Source organism: Lagenorhynchus albirostris, chromosome 2 (assembly GCF_949774975.1).
Source record: "Lagenorhynchus albirostris chromosome 2, mLagAlb1.1, whole genome shotgun sequence".
NCBI lineage: Eukaryota > Metazoa > Chordata > Mammalia > Artiodactyla > Delphinidae > Lagenorhynchus > Lagenorhynchus albirostris.
The window spans coordinates 141,857,016-141,874,037 of NC_083096.1; the positions used below are offsets into that span (position 1 = coordinate 141,857,016).

A 17,022-nucleotide genomic window follows, 5' to 3' on the forward strand; every position below is an offset into this window, starting at 1 on the left:
TTTTTGTGGGGTCTACCATTGAAAAGATAATCCTACAGTCCCAGAAGGAATTCAGTCCCCGTTGGCTCTTATCCAAGGTGTGGTCTTAACTCTGCTGTTCTGCCACTTCACTCCCACTGGACAACCAGGGACAAGGTGTGACATCAAAGTGTTTGGTTTAAATAGGAGCAGAGGACATGTATCTAACCTTAACATACCTGGAACTTGACACTTTTAAGCAAATTCCTCCCCTTCTACTCCCCAGCTGCCCCCATCTCTGTGAAGCTTGGATGTCTCACCAGCTTGATACCCTCTGAATTTCCAGGCAGACATTCTGGGGTTCTGTCACCCTGTTCCTAGGACCTTTCTCTACATCACTCATGGTCTCCTGTCTTCTGAGAAAATAACTGTATACTGGAGCCTGGGCACTAAGCTTTGCATAAGCAAGCAGTTTCTTCATGATATACATGTGTTGATAGTCCTGAAACATTCATTGAGAGGGTATATGCAATTGACCTAGAATGACCAAAACCAAACAGAATTTTAAGAACAGGTGGCCAACTCCTATAGAGCTTAATCACTTACTACTATTCTTTCAAGAATGGAAAGTAAAATTATTTTTGACTGAAGAAAAATCATGAAAGTGAAAAGCACTGAAATTTACACAAAACAAGCAACTTTTTCTGTAACCTGCCTCCAAAGAAATAGAATTTCCTGGGGAAATGATAATAGTGACTAATGCATAGTTTCTAAACTTTTAGTCAGATCCTGTCCTTCACAGAAAAAAATAATGAATAGGGTCAGGATGATTCAGCCTGAGATCTCAAAATGATGATGAAACACAACTCTCTGAGAGACATCCATGTTTCCTGAATATGCTACAACTGCAGTTTGGAAGAGACAGTTACGGAAGCAACCTACAAAAAACTGTGGAATACTCATGTGTTGGACGGCAGTAAATAAGATGAAATCTGAGGAGTCAGGTTCATTCTTCTCTATTCTTGGATGCGTTTTGAGGTACAGTTGCACTTCTGTGGCCTTTTGCCCCTGCGTCATCGTATACATACAGCCAATAATGGATCACAGAGTCATTGGACTGCAGAGCTGGAAGGAAGCTTAGAGATAAGGCCTGAAGGGCAGAAAATTTATCAGACATTTTTTATATGTGTGAAAGAAACTAGTCCCAGCCCTTTTCCTCGCTTTCCTTTTCCAGGAGACTACTTTGGGCTGCCCGAACATTGTATCAAACCTGCTGCCTATCTTATGACCTATCTTTCTGGTGGAATTTTGAAAGCACTGGCAGACATATCCTTCCAGAAATGAGGAAAACTAAAATATTATTTATTTACTCTTGATAGCATGATTACATATAAAACAGATTGAGGTAAACTGTAACCTCAGAATGAGATCGTATTTAAATGTATAGCAATAAGTACTTTGCATCCCTCCAATTCTGTGTGATTGCAATATGTATATTCATCCGCTGAAACTATTTGCTAGGTACCAACTAAGTGCCAGGTACTGCAGATGTACAGGTCAGTCAAACACTTTCTGTCCTGACAGAACTCACAGTAGCAATTAGAGGAAGACATGTGGAAACAAAAAAAAAAGGAATAGATATTTTGGGGGGTACTGTTAGTTTACAAAGGTGTAAGAATGGGGTCAAGAAAGGCATTGTAGGAAAAGTGGCCCTAAGCTAAGTCTTAGAAATTAAGTAGGGGTGTCTAGGCTGCTTCAGGCAGAGGACACACTGAGCTAAGACACAGAAGCATGAAACAGCATGGGCATCTTAAGGAACTGCATGTAATTCACTGTAATGAGCAAAAGGCTCAAGGGAGACTTAGCAAGAAATGAGGCTGAATGGAAAGACAGGTTCAATGTAAGCACTTTATAGAATACTTCTATTTAGTTTCTGATTCAATTAATGAAACATTTCTTGGTCATTTACTGTGTATAAGGCACCAAGTGCATCATGGAAAATTGATCAGAATGTGTTGCCAGCACTTTGCAGACATGACAGTCTTCACTCTCAAGCTTCCCTGTGGCCAAAGGGAAACAGTGACTGCTTTTCATAAATTTGAGTTGAAGTTTTTTGATACGGTCAATGAAGACTTGATAGAAAGGCAGTGGGATTTTCACAGAAGGATTCCATGTTGTCAAGAGCCTCTGGGATTTTCTCAACGGTGAAAAAGAAAACTGGAAATTTTGAAGACGTGGGGTCTGCAGAGGGGACCCCAAGCACTGCCCAGTCGGGTGCTAGGGGGAATGGGGAGAGAGCACAGGAATGTGAGCCTCTCTACCCCACTCCCTCACACCTGCTATACACTCATCATTTCACAAGATATAAATAAGTTATCAGTTAAATGCTTCAGAGTAAATAATTTCTTTTCCTGGCAATGCATGAAGATAGAGTATCAGAATCTTCTCACACTATATTTAGGGTATTGGGGATTTTCAGGATATGGAGAACTTAGAGGTGGAGGAATTACAGCTTCAAATTTTCAGTTAATATAAGAAATCAGGAAGCTTTGTTCATTCAGGCTATGCACCATGTACATAGTCAAGAATCAGCAGAAATCCTCTGCATTTGCAAACACTTTGTGCTATAAAGAGTAATTTTAAAAAGCCACCTGTATATGTATATATATATTTAAAGACGTGAAGGTTTTGATACTTTTTTACAAAAATTACAAGAGAAAACAAATATCTGTGCAAACCATGTGTTTTAAAATAGCATTTTGTTCTATACAAGCTGTTGTTGATGTGGGGTGAGCTACTGGTTTGCAAACTCCATCACGTTGTACACAAATGAACTTTCCTTGTTTGTCTTCCTCTGAACACCCCCAAGTGACCATATTTGATGTAACAGGCATGTTAGAATGTTCGGTCACACTAACCATTTACGCTTTTTTGTCTTGTCCTTCTGAGTTCCGTTAGCTTCTGTACTCAGTCCCCTTTGCAGTCTGGTTTCTCTTCCAGAGGCAAAGGGTGGTATGCTGCATCTCACTAATTGTACCAACATCATCTTGGTGAACTAAAAACCAAATGTGGACATTTGTAAAATCAGTGCACTGTTTCTAGAGAGAGATTAAATTCATTTTTTTAAAATATGAAAGTACTGTGATGCTTTAACGAGGGGGGGAGTAAATGATACTGTGAGATAAGGACTGTCAGTATTATCATTCCCATTTTAGAGATGAGAAATATGAGTGAAGAAACTTCCCAGAGTCAATAGTTATGTTTAGCGCCCCCAAAGTACGTGTAGCACATGTGGTGTTCTCTGCCTCGATTTTCCTTTTCTGCCTCTTCATCTGGCTAACTCCTATTTGTCCTTGAGTACTTTCCTTAGGAAGCCTTCTCTATTCTCTCAGACTCAGACCTAACTCATAGGGTTAGGTAATTCTGTGCTTCCACAACAAATTTTTCCATTTGTATCCCAATATTTCTGCTCTGCCTCTAACCCCCATGCCAATGAGGTTGCTTTTACCAAGGTCACCCAGGACTTCCTTGATTATAAACCTTGTAAATATTTTCAGTCCTTATCTTCCTTGACCTGGAAGCAGTACGTAACACTGTTGCCACTCCTGTCTTGAAATACTCTTATTTTGGCTTACATTGACACCATACTCCTGGTTTTTCCCCTACCTCTCTGGCTACATCTTAATCTCCTTGCCTACGAGTTTCATACTTCTGATCTTTCCATTTTCCAATCCAGTCTACAACCAGCCAGAGTGATCCTTCTAGAATGCAATAGGTCATGTCACCACCACCTCTTTGCACTTTCCTGCCTAAAGCCCTTCATCCATTTTCCTTCCATTTAAATCCAGTAGCCTTGGGTTTTAGCCCAAACTCCTTAATATGGGTTGTAAGGCCCTTCATGATTAGTCTTCTACGCCTTCTCCAACCTCATTATTATATTCACAACCTTATTCTGTATTCAAACCACACAGTTCTGGGCCTTCTGTCTGGAACATTTTCTTCAGGAAGACTTCCCTTAGACCCCCTAGACTGGATTAGGAGCCACTCCATGTGCTTCCATAGTATTCTGTGCTTCCCCTATTTGTAAATTTTATCCCTACATTATAATTGCTTGTATGTTCCTTGATTGCCTCCTCTGTAAGCTCTATAAAGGTATATCTTGTTCACCACTGTATTCCCAGCACATGACACATAGTAGATGCTCATTAAATTATGCTAACTTCAGGCACATCAGACACATAGACCATGCTTTTTCAGCTATACTATGTGGCCTCATACCCCAAAACCTGAAATCACCTTATAGCCTGATTGGAGTCGGGTGTCCTTTTTTTTTTTTTTTTTTTGCGGGTACGCGGGCCTCTCATCGTTGTGGCCTCTCCCGTTGCGGTGCACAGGCTCCGGACGCGCAGGCTCAGCGGCCATGGCTCATGGGCCCAGCCGCTCCGTGGCATGTGGGATCTTCCCAGACCGGGGCACGAACCCATGTCCCCTGCATCGGCAGGCGGACTCTCAACCACTGCGCCACCAGGGAAGTCCAAGTTGGGTGTCCTTTAAATTTTCTCAGCATTTTTGATATTTGCCATACCTGCAGATGCCCAGATTCATCAATTACATTATAATTTTTTATAATTTCACTCTTGGAAAATAACCTTGTGGTAATTACCCAATGTCTCTAAATACTTAACTCTAACTACCACCTCAAGATTGTCGTGAGGATTCAAAGAACAAGCACTTGTAAACAGACTCAGCCTAGGGGCTGACATTTATTAGGTGCCTAATACACGGTGGATCCCTTTTCTTTTTTATACAAGTCCCTTGTTATCACCCACATCCACTGTTTTTTTTTTTAATAAGATGCCTTATAGTAATTTACAGTTTACAAAGTATTTTTCAATTTCCAAGACATTGTTTCTTATCCTTGCAACAGTTCTGCCAGATGTATAACATTATTATGCTCATTTTAAAGATAAGAAACCTGAGGTCCAAAAAATTCAATCAGTTCACCTTTGGTCACAGTGAATCACTGTCACACAAGAGATTATTTTAATACAAATCTCCAGTGACTTTTTCCCCCCATCACACCCACTCTACACTCTGCTACCAATTTTTTTCTGGGAGAAAAGTAGTAATGGCAAGACTGGGAATGAGAAGAGACCACTAGCCCAAATACAGAATAGTGTAGTTACAGGCGCCAAGAATGATGCCATTTCGGCATTGTCTCTAGATCCAACTCCATTTTCCCCTCTGGCTGGAACTTAGATGAACTACAGCAGGCTTCTATTAATTAGGAGTTTTGTTGCCCTTGGCCTAAGCAAGGAGGAAAATTTTTCCATAGCCAGAAAGCCTTCACAGAGGTCAACCACTTTGGCCTGAAAAGACAAGAGCCTCTTGGGCAGTAATTCTCAATCCTGACTCAACTGGAGAGCTCTGCAAAACAAAACAAAACAACGATACCGACACACAGGTCCACTGTAGGAGATTTTGGTTGAATTGGTTTGGGGTAGGGCCCAAGCACCAGTATTTTTTTAGGTGCTCCAAGGCGATCCGATTGCGCAGGCCGGGCCGAGAATCACTGCTGGGTAAGCTGTGCTGGGGAGTGGGAGATCAAATATTCAACTTAAGTCCTATTCACATCACCTCATCTAAAGACCCGTGAGGTAGAAAGGGAAAGGAAGAAATAAAAGGTAGAAAGAGATAAAATGCGGGATAAGTGCGGCCGAGTTAGCTGCAGGGAAATGAAAAGCTCCACTGCGGATTCAGGGAACGCGTGGCTGAGAAGGATTTCTAGAACTGATCCTTAAACAGGCAGAGTTCAGTCGGAGCGTACGTTAGACGCATTCACCGTGGTACGCTGCGTTCTCCCTTGAGGTCTCCCTTTAACCCTATTTTACTGATGAGACGACCTAGGTTCAGAGACGGTGAAGGGCCTTTTCCGACCCACACAGTCGGGTGTCCCAAATGGAGGTGGAGCGTGGCGGGACGCAGGATTCCGGGTGTTAAGCCCGAGGTCAGGCAACGCGACCTCCAGACCCCCGCTCCCCGCCGCGGGGCCCAGAAGTCCAAGGACGGCTTCCGGCCTCAAGCCCAGGAGAAGGCAGGTCGACCAGCCTCAGGCCCTTCACGCCTCGGGCTGAGCCGGCAGGGCTGCACAGACCCCGCCTCCGGGGAAATGCAGCTTCATTCGGACGGGAGGGGCACAGCCGCCTTGGCCCACCTCCGGGTGGACGGGTTAGGGAGGGGGTCTCTCCGCTACAGGCCATGCCGTTGCCTGACGTCACTTCCGCGCGCCGCCGTAAACGTCAGTGTCGGGCGCGTACGGCGGCGGTGAGGTTTGCAATTAAAGTTTGGTCTTGGTTGCCTTACGCCAGCTATGGAGAGTGATTTCTATCTGCGTTACTATGTGGGTCACAAGGGCAAATTCGGCCACGAATTCCTGGAGTTTGAGTTCCGGCCGGACGGTGAGAGAAGCCTCCCCGCTCCCCGGGAGCGAGGACTAGGCCTGGGGGCGGGCTAGTAGGGAGGCCGGGGGTCCGGAATGTACGAGGAACTGGAGGAGGAAGGGACAGATGGCTGTGAGGCGCTGATTTGGAGGGAACGATCCTATGTCCTCCCCACTGGTTCTTTCTGTATGTGTGTAGGGAATTCTGTTTAGTGACGTTTTTGACCATAATGCTTCATTCAACAAACATTACTTGAGCGCCTATCTTGTGCCAGGTTCTGTTCCACATCCTGGGGTGCAGGAGTGAACGATGGACAGGCTTTCTCTTTCATGGAACTTGTATCCTCGTGCTGGGAGATAGTAAAAAAAAAAAAAAAAGATTCCAGATAGTGATGAGTGGTCAGAAAATAAAACAAAATGATGAAATAATTGCTGGTGGGCCGCTTTTAGAAAGGGTGGCCATTGGAAAAGTCTCTGAAGAGCAGATGTTTGAACTGAGATCTAATTGCCAAGAAGGAGCCAGCCTTGTGAAGCTCAGGAAGAAGAGCATTCTAGGCAGAGGGAGAAACAAGTGTCAAGGCCGTAGGGCAGAGATGAGCTAGGCATGTTTCAGGTGCCCAGTGTGGCTGAAGAGTACTGAACTCTGGGGAGGATAGTAGGAGATGATGTCGGATAAGTATTCAGGGGCCACACCATGTAGTCTTTATAGTTCATGGTAGAGTTTAGATTTTTTTTCTAAGTGCAGCAGGAAGCAATTGGAAAGTTTCAAGCAGAGATGTAATCTGTTCTTGAAAAAGTATTGTAACTATTGGGTGCAGAATGGGCAAGAATGGCCACTACTTAATGGGAGACGGTTACAGTTGTTAAGACAAAAAGGATGTTGGTTGGGACTAGAGTGATAGTAAAAGTAGAGGGAAGGATTTAGGATACTGTTGGAGGCAGAACCAAAAGGACTGCCAATTGATAAGATTTGGGGTGTGGCCAGTATGGTGAAGGAAAAGGAGTCAAAGATGACAGAAAACTTCCAGTAAATGGGGGCACAAAGATGAACTGACAAGCCCCAATTGTAGAGAAAGTTTTGTTAACAATAGCAAGACAGTGTATTGGGTGTTGTGGTAGAAAGAAACAGAAGATTCTAGGAGCAGAAAGAAGGCACCTAACCTATCCTGAAGGGTCAAAGAAGGCTTCCTGTATAAAATGACACGGGGAAGGGGGGTGTGACTCTTTAGGAAAGTGTAGGAGTTGGTTAGGCAGATGAGTCAGGAAGGCATTTTGGACAGCATTAACAGCAAGGAGGCTGAAACCCCAAAAAGTGCATAGGATGTTTCAGGCAGAAACCAAGACAGTTGACCCTGGAACAACAAAGGTTTGAACTGCATGGGTCCCCTTATATGCAAATTTTTTTACAGAGTAAATACTATGGTACTACATGATCCACAGTTGGTTGAATCTCGGGTAAGGAACCGTAGACATCAAGGAACCGCAGATGCAGAGGGCTGGCTGACTCTTAAGTTATACTCGGATTTTCGACTGTGTAGAGGGTGGGCGCCCCTAACCCCCACGTTGTTTAAGGGTCAACTGTAGTTTGATTAACTCCAGCTCTGTGAGAGAGGACTATTATAGGAGTGAGGCTGGAAAGGGGCTCAGCTTAACAGTAAGCCACGTTAAGGAATTTGGATTTTATCAAGAAGGCAGTGGGAAGCCATTTTCAGTATCAGAGTGTTAGAGTAACCTAATCAGAGCCATCTATTACTATATCACTTTATCCACTGTATGGAGAATGACCTGAAAGGAGAGAGACTTGAGGCAGAGAGACAGTGCAGTGAGGCGTCAATTAATTTGGCTCTTTTTAGTGTGCCTTCTATAGGGAAATAATTATCTCCTCTATTTCCTTTTATCTTCTCCTTCATATCCACCCTATATACCCAAATTAGCCTGTTAGATGCACATATGCACAAAGGGCCTTGTATACCAAATATGCTCAATAATAAATCCACAGCTTTTCCATCATAAGGATAGATGGGAGTTTTTCACAGTCACACGTTAATATATGTAAAAAGTGTTTTACAGTTTTCAGAAGTTTTCACCACTCTTTTGAGCCTTAGAAGGCCCTGGGTGCAGGTGAGTTATCAATTACTCCTATTTTCAGCTGAGGACATTAACCTGCAGAGACATGATTTGCCAGTCACAAAAGCCTGTTCTTTTCTCACACCTGAGCTGGCTTTTGCAAGAATTGTAATTGTCAGCTGTATTTTTGGCTAGGAGGTGTTAATAGGTTGTTAATAGTGTTGACTGAAAAAAAAAAAAAAAACCTAAAGATTGAGAATTATGTTTTATTCGGCAGAAATACTGAGGACTTAAACCTGGGAGACAGGCTCTCAGATAGCTTTGAGGGACTGTTCCGAAGAGGTAAGGGATGAGCCAGGATATATAGGAGTTTGTGCAAAAAAAACAAAACAAAGACAAAAAAAAACAGGTAGAACATCAAAATATTACAATTAACTATTAATTAAAGAAATACCAGACAGCTCAAGTTAAAGAAGTTAGCACTTTCCTATGTAGAGGTTCTTGCTTGGCTGCTTGAGATCATTCCTTTGATATGCACCTTAACTATCTAGGGCCAGTATCCTGTTTCCCCCATCCTGAATCCCCTTAGGGTGCACCCGTGGGGAGGGAGCTGGGAATGGTGTGGCTGGTGGCTTGATGGCAGCAACATCCTTTGTTTACTGATAAGGCAGGCTTTATTTATATGTTTTTATTATATATTGAATTTGTTTTTTGCCCCTCACAGGGAAATTGAGATACGCCAACAACAGCAATTACAAAAATGATGTCATGATCAGAAAAGAGGTAATGAATCCTCTGAGAGCCGTTTAGCCTTTTGTCCTGTTTTTGTTCTTTCTGTGAGTAGTATTGAAAGATAAAGAATAGGGAAGTATAGACATGTCTTAGATAGCTTCTAAAGTTTTTCTCAAATCTTCTTTTAGTTTATATTTTCTTTAACAATGCTGAATCTGTAACGGTTAATCATTTGAAGTCTTGCAAATCTTGGTTTGAACCCTGAATCTGCTACTTACTAACCTTGTGACCTTGGGCACACTTCCTGGTTGAACTTGATAAGTTTCAGTTGCTTAATCTGCAAAAACAGAAAACCCGCCCCCCCACTAACTTAGTGTTTGATATATTCCCTGGTACCTAGCACTCAATAGAGCTCTTTTAATTTGCATTTGAATGGGGGAAAGGGAGCATGGGAAAGCAGTTAACATCACTGAATGCATGTTAGATGCCAGGCATGACACTAGGTATTACATCTGTGAGCTTATTTTAACCCTTACTGTAAGTCTCTGTGATGGGTAGTATTATATACCCTTTACAGGTAAGACAGTGAAGGCCCAGATATTAATTATGGGGCTTGTACAAAGTTAGACCTCCTAGTAAGAGATTGAGCAGGAATTCAGACCTATGCCTGCCTTTGTCAAGTCCGTGTGCTCCATTTTGGCATGATTTCTACCACACCATTAAGGTTTCATCAAAGTTATTCTTTTAACCACTTTGTCACATTTGAAAATGTCTTAACAGTATATTCTCATGCTATTGTATTTAATTAGCAATCAGTATTATGCTTACCCACACATGTCAGCATCCTCACAGTTTTTTTTAATGTGGACTAATATGTGAAATGTAAAAGACATATCTCTGCTCTTCGGAAGCATGTCATTTAGTTAAAATCAACCAGAGTTACTCACAGATCTTTTGTTTGGGGCTCAAGTGTGAGTTTTTTAGGTAGGCAAGGAGTAGGTCCACATGAACAGGATGTACCAAGAAATAGAAGCAACTAGTTGGGGGACTGAGGTGTAGTCATTGGGCACTTCTGACCCTGCCGTCCTCTTGGCATGCTGAGGTCAAGCCGGAATGTCTTCCCACTTACAGAGGTGCCAGAAGTAAGTTTTCATGAGTAGTCTTTTATTTTTCATCACTATCTGAGTCAGAATGCTGCTTAGCGATACAGTTTAAATTATGTTTTTTAACTTGCTTTCAGGCTTATGTACATAGAAGTGTGATGGAGGAACTGAAGAGAATAATTGATGACAGTGAAATTACCAAAGAGGATGATGCTCTGTGGCCTCCTCCTGACCGAGTGGGCCGGCAGGTGGGTGTTTCAGCAACTATCCACAGTGCAGAAATCTTACAAATAAGATGAGGTTTACTGCTCTGCATGTGACACTGAATATACTCATGTATGGGTGTGCGATATGGAGCCCTACACAGAGCAGATTCCCAGCACGTTGGTCTAAGAAAGCACTAATCCCACACAGAGGATCGGGGAGAGCAGGTGGTGCTCCTCCCCACCTGGAGCCCAGCCCTTAATTTCCTCTTGTGATCCCTCCCTTGCTTCTCAGAGTACTTGCTGCCCATATTACTTACTGAGTAACGACTATGGACAAAACGTTGTGAGGATACAGAGATAAATAAAACATAGTTATTTCAACAATCTAATGGAAAATCACGCAGGCAACTAAGTATATCTGTTTAAATTCATGGCTTAGATATTTATTCTGAAAACATTGTGGCAATTAAAAAATAAAAGCCACTGTCATATTTGACAGAATTAATAGGAAAGGTTTTCTTTCCACTTTAATGCTGCTTTCCTAATCCAGATTTCTAATTGATTTCGTTGTTTCTTCTTTTGTCCTATACAGCCCATTTTTTCCTTCCTGAAGCCAGAGTAATCTTTAAAAATGTAAATTGGTTTATTCCACTAATTTTAAACTCTCCACTGACTTCCCACTGCATTTAAAATAAAGTCCAAACTCCCACCTTACCTTCTACTATTCTCACCATCTCACACTGTGTTCAGACCTCACCGGTCTTATTTCTGTTACTCAGATACACCTAGGTGGTTCTTAGTTTAGGACCTTTGCATTTCCTACATGCTGCCCGGAACATTCTATCCAAGACTGTCTTTATTATTGAGGTCTTCACATGTCACTTCTTCAGTGATTGATGTCTTGCCTGTCCATCCAATCTAAAATGCCTTTCCCCACCACTTAAAAAAAATCTGGTTTTTGTCTTCATAGCATTTATCATTGTCTGAAATTGCCTTGTTTGATTTTCCTTATGCATCCCTCTTCCTCCTCCACTGCAACAGACGTACACATACACATGCATACTCCTTCAGTACAAGGACTTTACCTATTTTTTTCCACTGCTATATCTCTAGTGACTGAAATAGTGCCAGTGTATAGTAAAAGCTCAATAATAACTATATTTATTAAATTAATATGAAAACTCGTATAAGCTTATTCTAATTAACCTCAGAATGATGGGCCAACTCTTGAGGAAGAGTGAAAAAAATCTCATCCTCAGTACTTACTCAAGTTAACTTTTTAATTAACGTTCATGAGATCTTAGTAATACTATATATACGTATTTTGCTTTAGGATCGATAAAATTTTCAGCTCCATTAGCTCATTCAACATTCACAATAGTCCTGTGAAGTGGGCAAGGCATACTCCTATATACCAGCAACAACCTACTGGATAGTGTAATTAAAAACAAAATCCCATTCATAACAGCAACAAAAGCTATACAGAACTTGGGAGTGAATTTAACAAGATATATAAAACTTATGGGAAAGGGCTTTACAGAAGGACATAAAAATATGTATCATTTTTATGGATGGGAAGACTCAATATTATATCGATTTTCACCAAAATAATTTATAAATTCATTCCAATTCAGATCAAAATCACAACACAATTTTTCCTAAAACCTGATGGAGCCTCTAATTCATGGAAGATCAAAGGGGCAAGAGCAGCCAAGATAATTTTGAAGATTTCTTATAAAACTATAGTCATTTGTATGGTGACATTGCCTCAGGAATTGACCACTAAACCAATGGGACAGAATAGAGAACCCAGAAACATTAACCCATGAGTATACGGGAACTTGGAACAGTATATGACAGAGTTGAGCTTTCAAATTAATAGAAAAAGGATGGACTGTTTAACAAAGTATACCAAGTTGATTGGCAATATATTTACAGAGTATTTTTTAATTAGACGATTTATAGAAATAAAGCAAAATTTTAAAACATAAAAGAAAATATAGACTGTCTTATTATTTCCGGGTAGAGAAGTTTTTTAAACTCCTCAAGGGAAAAGATTAGTAAATTTGACTTCTTTAAATTTAAAACTTCTTTTTATCTAAAGATATCAAGATAAAATAGAAAGATAAGCCACAGGTTAGAGGAAGGTATTTGCAAAACATAACTGGCAAAGCATTTCAATCCAGAATATATAAAGAACTACAAATTAATAATAAAAAGGTAAACTAGTGGCAGAATGTGTAAGGGTTATGAATAGACAATTACAGAACTGGAAAAACAAGTGGGCAATAAATTTATGAAAACATTTACAGTTTTATTTGAAAAGTGAAAATGAGGACAACAGTGAAATACCATGTCAGACCTATTAGAACGGTCAAAAAAAAAAAAAAGGCACCAAGTTTTAAAAGGGATATGAGAAAGAAAAGGGGGATTCATATATACTGGTGGAAACAACATTGCTACAACCATTTAGGGAACGATTTGTTAGTGTCTAGCAGAGCTGAAAATATGTTTACCTTCTAGGAATTTCCTAGAGAGATTTTCACATATATACACAAGATGCATAGAAGGATATCTTTGCCACATGGTTTATAGAAACAAAAATTGGAAACTTAAGTCTGCTTCAATAGGGAAATGAATATTCTAAAGCATTTAAAACTAATGGACTTGATCTACCTACAAAAACTTTGTTGAAAACAAAAAACAAAATAAATGAACAAGCCAAACAAAACCACATAGATAGAGAAATCATAGTAGTGGTTACCAGAGGGAAGGGGCTGGGGGAGGTGGGGAGGGGGTGTTGCAAAATGGGTAAAGGGAATCAACTGTATGGTAACAGATGGAAACTAAATTCTGGGTGGTGGGCACACTAGTATTTACAGAAGTAGAAATATAATATTGTACACATGAAACTTTTAAACCAATTTTAACCCAATATGGGAATTCTCTGGTGGTCCAGTGGTTAGGACTCGTTGCTTTCACTGCCGTGGGCCCAGGTTCAATCCCTGGTCAGAGAACTAAGATCCCACAAGCTGCATGGTGTGGCCAAAAACAACAACAGCAACAAAAAAACAATGTTAACTCAATAAAAAACAAATTAACAAAAACCCTTGTTGAATGAAAAAAGCAAAAAGATATAGTACGATCATTTATGTAAAATTTTAAAAATATACTACCTAATATAAAATCATGATTGGAAAGAATACACCCCAACTTCTGGGGAGGCAGGAAGGAGAACAGAGTGGGAGGTGGGTCTAATCTCTAATATTTCTTAAAAAAGAAATCTGACACAGATATGATAAAATATTAACATTTTCAAATCTGAGTGTTAAGAAGTAGAGCTCAATAGATTGTAAGTTTGGGACTTCCCTGGTGGTCCAGTGGTAAAGAATCCTCCTTCCAGTGCAGGGGATGCGGGTTCAATCCCTGGTCAGGGAAACTAAGATCCCACATGCTGCGGGGCAGCTAAAGCCACTATTAGAGAGAAGCCCACGTGCCTCAACGAAGGAAGAGCTCGAGCGCTGCAGCAGCAGATCCTGCATGCCTCAATGAAGATCCTACATGCCGCAACTAAGACCCAATTCAGCCCCCCCAAAATTAAATAAATAAATAAATAATAAATTTTAAAAAAATAGATTGTAAGTTTCACAAGGGCAGAGATGTTTGTTTGGTTTTGCTGATCTGTCCCATAGGCACTGCCCTCCAATTCCCCACCCAATAGATTTTTTTTTTTAAGATTATAGTACTTGCTTCACTCTTCAGAAATTCAGACCCAAGGGCATACAGCTAGTAAGTGACAAAGCTGGGATCTGCTCAGGGTCTGGAATTCTTTTACTTGTCCCATGTTGCCCAGAAAAGTTAGATTCTTGGTATTCGTGAAACAGATTTATACATGTTACTCCACACTGTTAACAATGAAAACTCCTATACAAAGCATGATGTAAATTCTTCTAAATGATGGAGCCGCACACACACAACTTCCTCTAAGAGTATAAGCTACTCAAGGGCTAAACCAGTATTTTCTCATACCAATTATTTAGCTCTTTGTTTCCAGTGCCCAGTACAGTTAGGGCTCAGATTGAACGGGTCTTGGGAATGTGGCCAACTGTATTATAGTTTATGTGATTTGGCAGATGATGAACCCTTCTCCTGTGTGACTGATGAAAAATCCAATTCAAACTGACGTTTCATGTTTCTAGGAGCTTGAAATTGTCATTGGAGATGAACATATTTCTTTCACAACGTCAAAAATTGGTTCCCTTATTGATGTCAATCAATCCAAGTAAGTATCCATGATCCTTATATCCAGATGTGTCTGTTTTAGAGCAGGCTGATATGAAACCCTTAACCAAATTGGGACCATTATGGTAAGATCTGGTACAAATGTAAGACAGAATTGGTCAGCTTTGTCTCCCTCAATAGAGAGACTCCAAATTATATATTTTCAAGGGCTTGCTCCTTTTGCTTTTGGTGTTTTAGTCAATCATTGCTAATAAAAGCTTCTCAGTGACACACACACAGAGTAATGCCATAAGAGCAGCCAAAGTGGGTAAGAATCTGGCCAGAACAGAAATGAAACACAAAAAAACAAGTGCTGGAAATAAACTGTAGAATCAATGAGTCTGAACACCTTCCTCTGTGTTGGCTATTCCGATAGCACATCTTAAAGCCTGACTTTAGTGAAACTTGAAATTATTCAGAATATAAGTTTAAAAATTCATTTTGTCAGTAGGGTAAAATATAAAGTTGAGACATGAATCTACATGCCACAAAGAATCCTTAGAATTTGGCAACCTCTTTGGCTCTTGTGCTTTGAGGATTTGGGGTTAGATATGGCTCACTTTTAGTACATGTTAGGCATAACTGTCTTCCTGTGAACAGTCTTGTTCTTACCCAGTTATGCTGTAGTAATCTTCAGCCTCTTGGTCCTGCTTAGTACTACTTCAAAAATAAGTTTTCCTAATTCTGAAAGTAATACATGCTCATTGTTGAAAATATAGGAAATACAGAAAAGTAGAAAGGTGAAAATAGCCCGTAAACTTATCAATTAGATAACCATTAATCTTAAAGTATTTCTTGTCTTTTTCCTGTGCTTTAAAAAATATATATAGTCTTTTAAAGCACAAAAAATGTAATTGAGATCAACAGTCTGTTACTTTAATCATGATTTTTTCCCACTTAATATAAGCATTTCCTCATTAAGAAGAAACCTTAACATTTTAAATTACCTCATAATATTACATTTTAATATATAGCACATAGGCTTTTTCTTTTTGGACACTGGGTTGTTTTCAAAGTTTTAATTCTGTAAATACCTCTATGAGGAATATCCTGGTAGATAAATAATCTGGGTTAGTAAATGGTATTTTTTTGCTGAGTTTTCTCAGCTTTTTAAACATTTTTTTCTTCTTGCATTATAGGGATCCAGAAGGCTTACGAGTATTTTATTATCTTGTCCAGGACCTGAAGTGTTTGGTCTTCAGTCTTATTGGATTACACTTCAAGATCAAGCCAATCTAGATTGAATATTTGTGTGGACACAAGGGGGGTGGGAGTGCTGCTTTTAATTACCATTATCAAGACATTTTTGTGTATATCAGGGCAGGATTTTTTTTTATAAACTAGAAATGATTGTCTTTAATAAATACGTAACAAAATGCAATTTTTATTATAAAGACCCGAACATGTGCACTCTTCTCAATTACTTTTTAACACTAACATGCTATGTGAAGTATTGCCAAAAATCTAATCAACTCTATACATATACCTACCAGTTTACAGGAAGTAAAAGAATAGAGAAACATGCTAATAAATACAGTGGAAATCCAATCAATATCCTTGTCCGGGAAACTCCAGGACAAGGGATCTGATTTCTTCAAAAAATAAGCTGCAAACATAAAATAAATGGAGATGGAGTGAGAACCTATAAAAGGAGATTTGAGAGACACACAATCAATACAACATTTGAACCCTATTTGGATCATGATTCAGGAAATGTAAAATTGACATCATTAAGGAAATTTGAACATGATATTTGGTATTAATGAAGTATTGTTAATTTTTTAGATGTGAAATAGTATTGTGGTTGGTATTTTGGGTTTTGTTGTTTTCATCCAGCTTAATAACTGAGGTTGGGGGTTTTAAAATCACCTTTATAGATATATCTGAAGCTACTTCAGTATGGGGGGAAATATTTGGTTTAATACATTATAAGGGATAAAATGCCTGGTCTCAGAATTTTTCCAATAATTCATTTTAAAATCAGAATACCAGCGGCCATTAAGAAGCAACCTAGTTGTTGTAGATAGTGTGGGGATTTTTTTCAGCAGGTAAATCTGTAGGAACTTTTTCTTGCTGCTAAATTGCATGGCTTCCTTAATGAAGCAAATTGCTGACTGAACAGACAGTGGGCGCTGAAAGGAACTAGGTCCTGATAAATCGCATTTGACTGAGGGAAGGTGATTAGGCTGAGCTCAACATCCCTCAAGACAGGCCAACTTGGGACAGGTCCCAAGTC

General features: G+C 40.0%; 1 protein-coding gene across 1 annotated transcript; it reads left to right on the plus strand.

Annotated features, from left to right (window-relative positions):
* The first annotated feature begins 6,231 nt into the window (after positions 1–6,231).
* Positions 6,232–16,188, plus strand: MAGOH (mago homolog, exon junction complex subunit). The gene is made up of 5 exons (XM_060140051.1): positions 6,232–6,416; positions 9,189–9,247; positions 10,437–10,547; positions 14,705–14,787; positions 15,926–16,188. Exons 1-5 carry the CDS (start codon positions 6,329–6,331, stop codon positions 16,023–16,025), a joined length of 441 nt encoding a protein of 146 aa, XP_059996034.1. The 5' UTR covers positions 6,232–6,328; the 3' UTR covers positions 16,026–16,188.
* The last annotated feature ends 834 nt before the right edge of the window (positions 16,189–17,022 follow it).